The sequence below is a fragment of the Spermophilus citellus genome (assembly GCF_964194105.1).
Source record: "Spermophilus citellus genome assembly, chromosome: 7".
Lineage (NCBI taxonomy): Eukaryota > Metazoa > Chordata > Mammalia > Rodentia > Sciuridae > Spermophilus > Spermophilus citellus.
In genome coordinates this window covers 96,357,186-96,371,009 of record NC_138188.1, presented here as the reverse complement: position 1 = coordinate 96,371,009, position 13,824 = coordinate 96,357,186, and the positions used below count along the sequence as shown (strand labels likewise).

The 13,824-nt window shown below is 37.8% G+C and overlaps 1 protein-coding gene across 1 annotated transcript in view; it reads right to left on the bottom strand.

Annotated features, from left to right (window-relative positions):
- The window catches only part of NECTIN3 (nectin cell adhesion molecule 3), a gene marked incomplete at its 5' end in the record, with an annotated part of 139,037 nt that extends 125,482 nt beyond the window's left edge, over positions 1-13,555 (bottom strand). The window contains 2 exons of the mRNA XM_081301957.1: positions 12,643-13,238; positions 13,392-13,555. Coding sequence (XP_081158083.1) covers positions 12,643-13,238; positions 13,392-13,555 — 760 coding nt within the window. The remainder of the gene's footprint in view (positions 1-12,642; positions 13,239-13,391) is intronic.
- Positions 13,556-13,824: the final 269 nt, after the last annotated feature.

Sequence of the window (13,824 nt, the reverse complement as noted above, 5' to 3'; positions counted from 1 at the left end):
ATTCATGGAACCAAATACTATACCGTATATTAAAAAAGGAACTACTGTTGAACAACATGGATGGATCTAATAATTTCAGCAAAGTATTGTATAAAGTTCAAGCATAATTAAAACGAATTTGTGATGTTAAGAGAATTATGATTATTTCCAAAGGAAGATTTATGATGGAAAATGAATGTGAAAGGGACTTCTGGAGAACTGATGTTTTATTTTTTAACCAGGGTCATCATTTGATGGATATATTCTCTTTGTTCATCCAACTGCACAATTATGTATATGTCAATAAAGAAGTTTTAATATTTCATGAATCTGTCTCAAATCTTATTCAAACCAGCTTATATCTCATCATTTTTTTTTTGAAATGTTGTATTTATCTGGTACTCTGACTTAAATTAAGCCCCAAATCTTAGCTTACAGTGAGAAAATAAAGTCATCATCCTTTTGTTATGAAATGAACTCTGTCCACCCAAAAACATGTTGAAGCCCTGACTCCTGCTACCAAGAGGATGTGACCTTATTGGGATAAGAATTTCTGCATATGTAACTAAGATGGTGGAACTGTAGGGTGAATGAACCCTAATCCAATATGGCTGTTTTGCTTATAAGAGGATAATGCCATGATAAACATAAAGGTAATGTCATGTGACAACAAAGGCAGATACTGTAGTAAGCCAAATGCAAGCAAAAAACATCAAACATTGACAGTAGCCACCAGGATCTATGAAAAGGCAAGAAAAGATTTTATCCAGAGTTTTAGAGGGAGCATGGCCCTAATGACAACTTGGTTTCTGACTTCTAGACTCCAGAACTATAAGACAATACATTTCTGTTATTTTAAGCCACCTTATTTGTGGTACTTTGTTCTGGCATCCTGAGAAAACTAATACAACCTTCCACAATACCTAATTCTTTCTTCAACCTCCATCAAAAGGCACTTGGTACTGACTCTATATTGTACTTCCTTTAATACATAAGTACAATTAATTTCCAGGAACATGTTATTTTTTATCAGCTAATTAATGAATATTTTATCCTTTCACAAATACCAAGAATAATGTCCCACAGACTCAGTGCTTGATTAAATATTAACAGCTACCAGCACAAACTTATTGTTATGAGTTGAACTTCTACTGACTACTAAATTTATTTATCAAGTTTCTTGGATGATTTCTCTCCTCTCTGCCTCTCTGTGATAATTTCTCCAATCAAAATACAGGTCTCAAACCCCCCCCCGCCCCAATACCCACACCATGTTCCCTTCCCAGGTTTCATTATCCTTTCCTTCTCTTCCTCTTCTTCTTTCTCTCTCTACTGTGTCCTCTCCTAACACCTCATCCAATCCAAATACCTCAATCCTGATAATTCCCAGTTTCACTTCCTAACTCCTACTCTGGCTTCCAACTATAGCTCCAAAACAAGTCACAAAAGCACAATTTAAAAGCCTCCAAAAGTTTGCGTGGCACGGTGCCACACACCTATAATCCCAGTATCTTGGGGGACTAAAGCAGAGGATCGGAGAGTTCAAAGCCAGCCTCAGTGACTTAGAGAGGTGCTAATCACTGAGACCCTATGTCTAAATTAAAAAATGCAAAACAAAAGTGGGGGAGGCTGGTAACGTGACTGTGCCCTTAGTTAAGTACCCCTGAATTCAATCCTGGATACCAAAAAAAAAAAAGCCTCCAAAATTTCACTAGATTAATTTGTCAATTTATTCACCATCCTTTCCTAATCATTTAAGAGAGAAACCCAAATTAATTCTTATTTAACTCCTTCTCACTCGCAACAATATCCAAATGCCATATAATCAACCTCTGAGATCCATTCTTACCTTCAAATCCCTCTCTACCATATTGCCACTTATTTGTGTAATCCTTTATTCCCATGGTCCATTGCAATGGTTTTCCTTTTTTGCCTGTTGCTCAACTAACATTGCTGCCAGAGCTACACAATATTCTCAAATCACCATTTCCTCAATAGTTACTTGTCTTCAAAAGCTTCTCAATGCCCACTGCCTCCAGAGTAAACAACTCAGCCAAAAAAAAAAAAAAAAAAAGGCAAGCCATGACTTTCTTCCATGAAGCTCACACTTAAAAACCATGGAACACTAAATTTCTTGGAGTCCTCATCCCAGTGGACTTTTCAATTTGTAATGTGTTCCTTGCTTTTCACTGAACTTACCTCAAAAATATAAATCTAAACTCTTCCTTCAAGTTTCAGTCACAAGATTAGCTGCTCTTTAAATTTTCTCCCATCCTCAGTTAAATTGTTCCTTACTCCTTATTCTATAATCCCACAACACTTACATTTTTTAAAATAAATGAGATCATTTTCCCTTACATTTCTGTTAGTTGTATTTGTAAGAGTCCTTTACTGCATTTTCGCAGCAATTCTGTGACAGAAGTATTACTTAGCTAATTTTATAGGGAATGAAACAGCCAGAGAAGTAACTGGATTTAAATTCATATCCCCCACCTCTGAGAATTTTACATTTCTTATGGGCAAATACTTCAAGGGACCTAACAGAGTCCTCCTGTGTAAAAGATGCTTTGTGTTTTAAATATTACCTCTTTACTTTTGGAAATGGCTCTGGTTTTGCCTTTTTGAATTCTATATATTCTTGAAAACAGTTCCAAAGTTTTCTCTCTTCTAATTGGATTTCCTTTGTTCTGGAAGACCTGTCTTTTAAAAAGCTGTGTCATACCACTTGTATGCTGTTACAAATACACACACACACACACAAACACACACACTTAATATATACATATATACACACACATTTTTTTCTAACACACCATTAGCTTCACCATTTTTTTCTAACAAGCCATTAGCTTTACCAATAATAAAGCTTTTTTTATCAGCTTCAGAGCAGCTACTATACCTTTTTCTACCATGGTATCCTTTATACTGCCTGGCAACATGGTTCACCTGTTTCTTGACTAATGATCAGTAGAACTCAATCTATACCCAGCACTATTTTCTATGTCCTTTATTTTTTTGGATAATAGATCAACTGTTGTGACTGACTAAACTTCACCATATTTTTACAGTAAACATTACTCAACTCATTCCTGAAATTTAAAGCTTGGAGGTCAATGACAGAACTCTAATCATCTCATGGGAGACAAATCTACAGAACTACTATTTTATATGACTGTAGAGGGCAGCAAAGCAACAGCAGTATTCTCAGAGAAAAACATTTCTTTTTCTTAGGGAACTTTAGATTTGTAGTTATATTTTAACATATGTTGTCAGGATTAAAGCTTTATGAGGACAAAAGATTTTGCTGTACACAAATTTCACCAGCTACTTATATATTTAAACATTTTCATTGTCAACTATTACATACAATGAAAATTCATCAATGTCCAGATACATATAGAAAATTAGTTTGACAAAAAATGTATGGCTTTAAAATACCCACCATAATTGACGACTCCTTTAAAAATCTAAAATTTGAAAATACTTTCTAGTTGAAAAATATAAAATTAATCTACTTTCCTAATTTTATTTTCTCAAATACAGAAAATAATGTCAATAGTCTAACTAGACAGTGTTATTTAATGATAAGAACAGATGTCCTGGGCTGGGGTTGTGGCTCATTCGTAGAGTGGTTGCCTAGCACACATGAGGCCCTGGGTTCGATCCTCAGAACCACATAAAAATGAAGTAAAGATATTGTGTTCACCTACAACTAAAATATATATTTTATATATATATATTTTTTTAAAGATGTTTTCATTAACATTGCTAATTCCAACCTTGATATACCTTGTTTTCGTTATTCAAAAATTAGTCAACTGTAGGATTTATACCAGCTTTAAAAGAAAAAAAAAATGAATCCTTTGCCATTATACTAATATACAACAACAAAATAGAAGGCAACAACTTGAAAAAACATAGATCCCTACTGTTCTCTGTGTGTGTATGTTACTTGGGACTGAACAATGATAAGGAGACTCAGCACTTTACATCTCAGACTTTTAAAAATTTTTTGATACAGGATCTCACTAAGTTGCCAAGACTGGCCTCGAACTTACAATCCTCCTGCCTCAGAGTCCCTAGTTGCTGTGATTATAGGCATGTGCCACTATGTCAGGCTCCTTACTATTATTTCAATACTGAAGTTCAATCTGTTTGTGAACTAGACAAAATGCATCATTAGATGATCAAAGATTCACAATTTTAACACTGTTTATAAGAATGGAGAAGCTATCATAAATGTTGACACTGAATACAACTACATCATTTGCATGTTTCTTAGGTTTGTATCAGTAGTTTTTCATCTCCTTTAATAAGCAGAACTGCAGAGATTTAGCATGGCTGCTACAGCCTTTAACATAAACAGACTTCATGAATTGGTAAAAAATGCTGCTCTGACATTGTAGCCCTACACACTTAACAATGATAGAACTATTAACTAACTATATACCTTCTCCCACTTGAATCTCATCAGGAAAAAAAATGGTTAACAAGAATTTTTTCTAATTTTGTATTTGAAATAAAAGAGCTAGCACAACTCTACGCATGTTTAAAAACTAGGCTATTTACTGTCACAGTCAGTATCCAGTTGAACTTATAGCCAATTTAAATCAAATTAGTAGACATTTGTGAAATCCTAATCTGGCTCACAGTGCTATGATTTAATTATAAATGTTATTAATAAACTTCAAATACAACCATCTAAAATGTTTTAATGACAATCCTGTCTGTCATGGATAACTCACAGAAATAGTTACTATATGAAAGTAATCTTGCCATAATTTATGAATACTAACATTTCATAATATTTTTGTTTTCCCTCTTAACTGAAGTAATTTAGAAGAGTCAAGCACACTCATAATGTTCTCAAACACTGAGTTGGAGCCATAGCTCTGTGCACCTATTTTTGTATTTGCCCAGTGGTGTTTTCAAGTCTTTCTTAATAGCAGCACTGGTATATATCCATTAAAAGATCACTAGTTATCTTAAATGTATCCACTTTATTCCTAAAACTAAAATCTAGAATGAAATTTGCCATACATAAATAAAATACTTCTCACAGAAGTTGTGTGAACTATATACATACTTGGTTAAATAATGCAAAACTGATTTTGCAACATTAAAGAAACTTGTATTCTTCCTAAATGGTCAATACTGCAGACACTTCAGATTCAAAATGGGTAAGATGATAACAAAAAAGAAGAAATTAAAGAGGGCAGATAGAATTTTTTTTTTAAGAAAAAAACCAGTATAGTTTTTTTTTTTTTTTAAGGAAAAATCAGTATAGTGCTATTTCAAGTAATATATTGAAGCCTATCAGTTTATACCTAAAATTTAAAATACGCATGCTTCCAAGACAGGAATAATATCAAGACTGCCTACCTAGCTGGGTGCAGTGGTAGCAGCTCAGGAGGCTGAGGCAGGAGGGCGGCGAGTTAAAAGCTAGCCTTAGCAAAATCAAGTCGCTAAGCAACTCAATGAGATCCTGTCTCTAAATACAATACAAAATAGTGCTGGGGATGTAGAGCTCAGTGGTTGAGTGTCCCTGAGTTCAACCCCTGGTACCAAAAAAAAAAAAAAGGACATACTTAAGAATGTTTCCCATAGTGTTCTACATAGTACAGCTTCTGCAACATGTCAGTAGGTATTACACACACACACACACACACACACACACACACACGATTTTCAATTAAAGTAAAATAGTATATTTTGCTTAATTTCATATACCATTAGTAAATTAATGCATATTATGACTTTCTAAGGGGTGTATGATCAGTTTTTCCCATTTTTCCCATTCCCAAATATATTCAATTATGGTACCATATTTCACCACATAATTGTTCCAGATTTTATGCCAGTTTTTTATGAAAAAGTGATGACTATTATGTGAGGCTCTTTAAAAACTGTGCCAGTATTACTTAAAATACATTTATTACTAAACTGGTGCAAGGGCAGGATACTTGGAATACTCAAGAATATACATTAATGTGGTTGTGACAATTATGTGATGAAATACGGAACTTTCTTCCAAAAACTTATTTTCTAAGATTAGTGTACTGTGGAAGCACTTTGACAAACATTGTCCCATACCTCAAAGAGTGAAAAAATGAAGAGAATATGCATGCTCACTGCGTGCAAGATGTGCTGAAGGAACTCAATCTTATGCCATGCGCTTCAGAATTTGACTAGCTAGGAAGGAAGAGCAATGTCATTCAAGGCCTTATGAATAGGACTGGAAAAGAGCATAATCAACTTCAAAGACAATGAATACTTGATACTTAACACTGACCAAAGTGGTATTCAACATTCACAATACACTTGACTACTGGGTATACTATATGGCTAGTCCAAATTGAAATGATCTGTAAAGTGTAAAATATCCACAGGATTCCAAAACCTTAATATGAAAGAAAACATAAGACATCTAAATTTTTAATGTCAATTAAATGCTGAAATTATATTTTGGTTATCATATTAAGCATACTAGGTTTGATTGGGTTTTTTTGCATTTTTAATGTGGCATTAGGAAAACAAAATTATGTGGCTCCCACTGTATTTCTGTTGTACAATGCTAGTATAAACTAAACTTGATTTTGCTACTAAACTCACAAAGAAATTTGAGTATCAACTACACAGCAAACACATGCAGATACAAAATTGTGAATAAAATGGTGGAGTGTGGTTCTTTTAAAAGTATGATCACATCTGGTGAAATATTAAATAAAAATGCTGTCAAAATAGAACAGTTTGGGGGAAAGAATCATCTGAAAATGTATCTCAAAATACATCTCCACTCCTCAACAGTCTTGCAAAAACTACTGATCCAATAAAACCATAGTGAAGCCTGGCACTGCTATTTTAAGGAAGATTCCCTAATATCTATGATTTAAATCTATCTGTATACCCTATTTTTTTTTTTTTTGCTAACCTTGGTAATCTAAAAATAATGATTTATAGAGCTCCACACCTCCCCACTTTTGTTGCTATTTTATTTCTTCTGAAGAAGCCTAGGCTGTGAACTTAAAGAGCTTCTACTAGGAGCAACAGTCAACCCATTTAAAATAAAAACATTTTTTTTAAACCATGAAGTTAAAGGAAGCCAAATAAAGTTTAAAAACATGCAAAACTACCGTAATTTTATCTATAGAATAACATATACAAAATACTTAAACCCACAAGCAAAAGTGTTGAAAACATACTGCCATTTTTCAGCTATTTAATCCAATTATGAGCTGGTATGTTTTTATAAGGCTCAAATTCCAATTTCTGAATATCTACTCACAATTTAACAGCTCTTCCCTTCTTAATTAGCAGAATGAATAGTAGGCAATCAACAGGCTTGCCAAAAAAAAAAAAAAAAAAAAAACTTCAATATGATGCATTAAAAAGACCAGATAAAATTAACTATTATAAATTAACAATTTCTAAGAAAACTATAGTAACTACAATATGTAGACATCTAGACTCATTGGACAAACTTTCTCTAAAATTCTAATGATGACCTACTACACTATAAGTGAACCATTTAGGGAAAAAAAAACCTAAAGTCAACTCTTGAAAAAGGCTAGCAACAAACTTTACTTAAATAAATGATTAAATTAGTACAAAAATAAAAAGTTCACTGAAATTCAGGAAAGGAATGTGTCCAAGAATTTAAAGGAATTTCTAAATATATAAGGTAATCAAAAGCATGATGAGCTGGACATGGTGGCATACACCTGTAATCCTAGCAGCTCAGAAGGCTGAAGCAGGAGGATCGAAAGTTCAAAATTGGATTCAGCTAAAAGTGAGGTGCAAAGCAACTCAGTAAGACCCTGTCTCTAAATAAAATACGAAACAAGGCTGGTGATGTGGCTCAGCAGTCTAGTGCCCCTGAGTTCAAGCCCCACAACCAAAAAAAAAAAAAAAGCATGACAGATCAAAAGTATGAGAGATTAATGGTACCCAGATTTATAGATGAGTGTGCTACATAAAATCATCTTTAACATTTCATTACAGATATGAGGGTTACTTGATTTTATCCCACCATTTACATATTAATAATATTAATTGTCACATTTTTTGCAAATCATCTAGTGTTTATTGTCAATTTTTATGAAAGCTTTAATAGAATACAGAATATGTCAAGGAATATTGACTAATTTTTAACAGTAAATCATAGAATGTCAAAATACTATTTTTGGTAAGGATATCATAACTAGCTTCTTGTCAATAAATTTCAAATAACTTATGTTTTATTCCTCAACTCTATAGATACAAAATGTATCTGAGTTTCTGAGTAATTAAAATATAAATATGTAAATATGTAGGAATGGGTTGAGCATCCCTAATGTAAAAATCTGAAATCTGTTCCAAAAATCAAAAACATCCTGAATACACATGATGTCACAAGTGGAAGAGTCCACACTATGAAACTTTGTTTCATACACAAAATTATTTAAAATACTATATAAAATTACTTTCAGGTTATATGTATAAGGTATATAAAAACATAAATGTATTCCATATTTTACCTTGGATTCCCAAAATACTTTATTATGCATATGAAAATATTCTAAACTCTAAAAAACAATCCAAAACACTTCTGGGCCAAAGCATTTGGAATAAGGGGTAAGGGGTATTCAGCCTGCCTAACAAGTATGTGTGTATACATAATACACACAAAAATGCCCCACACATTTCCAATGCTATAGAAAGGAAGATCAAAGGGGAGGTACAGGGGAACAAAACTGATCAAAGCATATTGCTATATTATGTTGAGGTACATATACCTAATTACACACCCCTCAAAAAATTTAAAATGAAGCTTTTATTCCTTTTACTTGCTTCTAAATTTGGTTGACTTTTTAATAATACATGTTTAGGATGTGGAAAGATTCATATAGGTAACAAATGTTGTTGGCCGCAAACAGATGCTACCAGAAAATAGACAAAGTAGAAGTTAAATTATGACTCCCTTTTCAATCCCATATTTTCAATATAATCCTATTATTCTAAGTGACTTTACAGAACTGCCAAAATCTTGAAAATGCATTCAACATCATTAAGGGAAGATTCAAATAGTTTCCATATAGATAGACAATAAAATCAATTTGACTACATTCTAATATTTTTAAAATTGGTCATCAGTATACTTATCTGAAGTAAATTTAACAAAAATTTAAAAACCATTGATTTCCATACAAAAAGATATAAAGTGTAAATACAGGTAGTCAATTAATGTGAAAGCTCAATTATTCAGGACAAGAGAGTAGAATTAAGAATCACCAATACCATGCCAGGCACTCTGGCTCAAGCCTGCCATCCCAGTGGCTCAGGAGGCTGAGGCAGGAGGATTGAGAGTTGAAACCCAGCCTCAGCAAAAACAAGGCGCTAAGCAACTCAGTGAGACACTGTCTCTAAATAAAATACAAAATAGGACCAGGGATACAGCTCAGTGGCCAAGTGTCCCCGAGTTTAATCCCCAGTACCCAAAAAATTTTTTTTAAAAATCACCAATATCAGACAAGATTGTTTATGATGTGCTATGTAATAAATATTAACATTCTGTTTTATTTTATCCTTTCACTTAAATTTTTTTAAATGTTCCCTATTATCTTGGATCTTTCTATCATCTTCTAAGCATCCAACTTAAGACAAAACCTTGCTAAAAATGCAAAGAACCATAGAATCCCAGGGTCAAAGGGACCTTATAAAAGGTCAAGTTGTCTATCTTCTTAGTCATCAATACCATATCCCTGCTAATATTCTCTACCTCTTAAGATAAATGTAGGAGAGAAAATTCAGATAAATCTGATAATCTATGAATTGATTATTTGCTTTTCCTTCGGGTACCAGGGATTGAACTCAGGGGCACTCGACCACTGAGCCACATCCCTAGTCCTATTTCGTATTTTATTAAAGACAGGGTGTCTCACTGAGTTGCTTAGCACAACGCTAAATTGCTGATGGTGGCTTTGAACTCATGATCCTCCTGCCTCTGGAGCCACTGGGATTACAGGCATGTGCCACCGTGCCCAGCCTATGAATTGATTATTTTCATCAAAGTGAAACAGACTTTTAGAATTAAACAAATGAAGTCTGTTGGTGACATGTTGTTGTAAACCTAGTCCACTTGACTTTACACCTAGGACTTTGACTTTATACCTAGGACTTTCTTAGACTTAAAAAAAAAAAAAAATGAAATGAAATCTGGTAATTTGTCAACCTGTAAATGTCTCATTTTAAAAGTTCAAATCTTCAAATAAGATAATGTATAACACAAAACAAATAGCATATCTGACATAAATTTTTATATTTTCAGAATATGAGGTTTACCAGTTGTGAGGGACATTTTTCCTAGTCAATTTAACATGATAACATTAACCATAACTAAGGCTATACTAAAAATAAGCAGTGTATCAAAAATAGCATGGAAAAGAAAGATCTAAGTATGATAAAACAAAGCATTCTGAGTAACAAATCAGTAAACTCTTTAAAGCCTAAAAACCTTAGCAACTCTAAAACTAGTTCTACTCAAACAGAAGTACATGCCAAATCTCCTAAGTAGTACTATACATGTTAGCACTACTAGCATTAGTAGTCAGATCAACAGGTTGTTAGATCAACAAATAGCTTACAAGAATAAAATTCTATTTCCATACTTATTAAGTATCCCCAGGTCACAACAACTGTGTCCTATTCAAAGACTAAACTCTAAAATAAGAGTTTAATGGAAAAAACTTGTCACAAGGGTTCACAAATTAGGGTGTTATAACACTATAAGCCAAAAAAGGAAGCTCTTTAAATGAGCAGTGCACAGTAACACCAAGCTAGTGTCTATGACTACAACTACAAGCAGAGCTGACTCTTAAAAACTTCAATTTACACTTCCTCTAAATCACAGTCCAAAAGTCTAACTTCTGAAGTTTTTAGGCTCTAAAACAAAACATCAAGACCTCTAATAGCATATTATTGAACATATTTTTAAGAAACCAAGGTGCTCCTTCAAAAAATAACCAATTCGTTTTTAAAACTGTGAAATTATTATGCAAATTATATCTCCTTATCAGCTGTACGTATTACTCATTCTTCCTTAACAAATGTACTTCTGTGGAGGTACATATATTCTTCCCATCATAAATATAAACTGAATAGTCAAGACAGTAAACTGTTAATGTCCTTTTCAACTATCCTGGAACTCAACTGTAAGCTTAGTGGAACATAAAAATATCACACAAATTCAATCAAAAATCTTATAACAATGTAAAGGAGTAACAGCATTAAGATCTGCGTCTTGGAACTAAACATCTGAGGAGTGGCAAGAACACTAGACATTAGATAACATGTCATTTTTCATTACTACATTGTGTAAATCAGAAACTTTCATTACACTACTGATGGTGAACTGGTAATGAAAATTCTCAGCCTATGAGGGGCACTCAAATCTCATAACTTTGACTACCTCATACCCATCTACCTTACCTTAACTCACATAACCAAAACAGGTTTCTCTTCCTTTCACTTCACACTATCCAAGAAATTCCCACACATCTCACCCCCTTTTAATAAATGTTGGCAAAGATTCGGCTCGAGATTTCATGATACACTAAAAACCAGTCTTTGATCAAGTGGGAAGTTCTGCCCATCACCTTACCTTCCTCACCAAAAAAAGAGCTCTTGAATGAATAATGCCCTGCAGTATTTTGATATTACCCAAAGGCATTTTGCGCTAATCTCCAAAGACTTGTCGTCTTATTTTCCCAAATCACTGTAGTCTGTTAATTACTATTTAGGATTATTTTTCTTGCATAAAAAGCAATTTTTTATATAATCCTTAAAAAGTAGGCCTCTAGTCTGAGATATTTGGGAACCGAACTTACAAAGAGACTAGACCCAAATGTGCCAGGAAAACTGTACTAAAACAAGGGAAAGATTAACTGTAGGAATAGGTATGGAGTTGTTTTGATTAAGACAGCCCAGCCGGCAATCCATGTAATCAAGTATTTAACATGTATGTCTCGGTCCTGGAGACAAATAGAATGTCCTAAAATAAACAGGGGCAGACACGTCCCCAAACTGGAAGGCAGCGACCGGGCTCAATCCGGGATGGTCAGAGGCTGCCAGGGCAGAATAGGGCCCAAGGACCTAAGAAAACTGACTGTAAGGGATGCTGCGGCAGGGTGGGTTAAGATGGTGCCTTCTCCCGGGTGGAAGGCCATGAGAGGAGGACAGAAGGCTTCATTCCGTCGGACTCCGGTCCTTAGGGTTTCCGGCATCACAGCTAAGTTTCACCAGATGGGGGAAAAGGAGGCGGCAAAACGTGCATCCCGGCATCTTAACCCCAGCCCAGAAGTCCGCGCTCTCCGCTGGCTTCCCGAAAGAGCTAGGAAGTAACGGTCCCCACAGCTCCACGCACCAAGCACCGTCGCTGGCCCCGGCCATCAGCACTGAGACCCGCGCGGCCGCTAAGACGGACGGCGCTGCAATCGCCCTTTCCGGGCCTCGCCCGGGGCGCGGCGAAAAGTTTCCAGCCAAAGTCCGCGGCACACGCTCGCGCAGCCAACCGCCGAACATAACCGCCTCGCCGCCCCGGGAAGCGGCCCGCGAGGGCCGGGCCGCCGCGCCAGGACCCTCGGTCGCGCCTCCCTCCGCCCGCGCCGACCGCCGCGGTTCACCTACCACAGAGCCGGGAGAAGAGCAGCAGCGGGAAGAGCAGCAGCAGCAGCAGCGGCGGTGGCGTCGGGGGCGGCAGCAGGAGCCCGGCCCCGGGTGGAGAAGCGGAGGAAAGTTGTGCTTTGCCGCCTCCGGGACACAGCGGGGCCGGCCCCGGGGTCCGCGCCATACCCCACCCTCCCCCCGGCCCGCTCTCCCGCCGGCCCCCCGGCTCCCCGGGCCCCGGCGCCTCAGGCTCTGGGTGGCGGCAGCAGCGGCCGCGGCGCGGCGGCGGCGGAAGGTCCGGCGCGCGTGTCCCTAACTCCCAGCTCTTGCGCCGTCGCCGCCGGCTGACACTCAGCCGAGCGCTCGCGGGTGCCTCGACTCCGCCGTCGCCGACGCCACTGCTGAGGTTGAAGCGGGAGCCGCCCGCCGCCGCCGCCGCCACTCCCCTCCCCCCGGCACCCGCCCGCCTCGAACTCCTGGGAACTCGGAACGCACCACCCCGCCCTCGCGGGAGGGGGAGAGCAAGCCGACCCTCAAAGCCGGCACCCGGACTCGCTTGCCCTCTCCGCAACTCCGGCTCCCGTCTGATCCCGGGGTGCGTGCTGCCTCCTCCCACCCTGCCCTCCTACACACGCTCCTCCCCCTTCAAAAGAAAACAAAAAAAAAAAACCTCTTCATCCACTATGATAACGGGGTTTTTCCCAAAACAGAGCTTTAAAAAGGACAAGAAAATCTGGAATAGGTTAGCCGGCCCCGCCCCTCGTTCCTGCCTCGTTTCCCCCCCTTCCCAGCCTTTCCAATGGTATCGCCCACTCCGCCCCTCGCGGGTCCACAGCGGCCCCGGCGCAGACGGAGGCGGAGTGCTGCGGGACAATCGCGCTCCCAGCTCGCCTCTGAAGGGCAGCGTTTTCCCTCTGGTGGGGACCTGGGTCATGGAAGGGGTGGCGCGGAGAAAGCAGGATGAGGCTGCCCTTCCGTTGCCCAGGCTAAAGGTTCATGTCTGGGAAGCTGGACTCAGCCTGCTAGACTAGTCGCCTTCCTCCTTGCCGGGGCGCTGGGACTGAAAGAAGAGACTTTCTCCTCCTTCCTGCTCCCCGGGACAGCTGTGCTCTCCGACTCTCTCCCTTCTCTCTAGCCCCACTCCCACCTCGCCGTCTTGCTGTGGCATATTTGCACAGGCGTTTTTCTTGCGCCTTTCTCTGG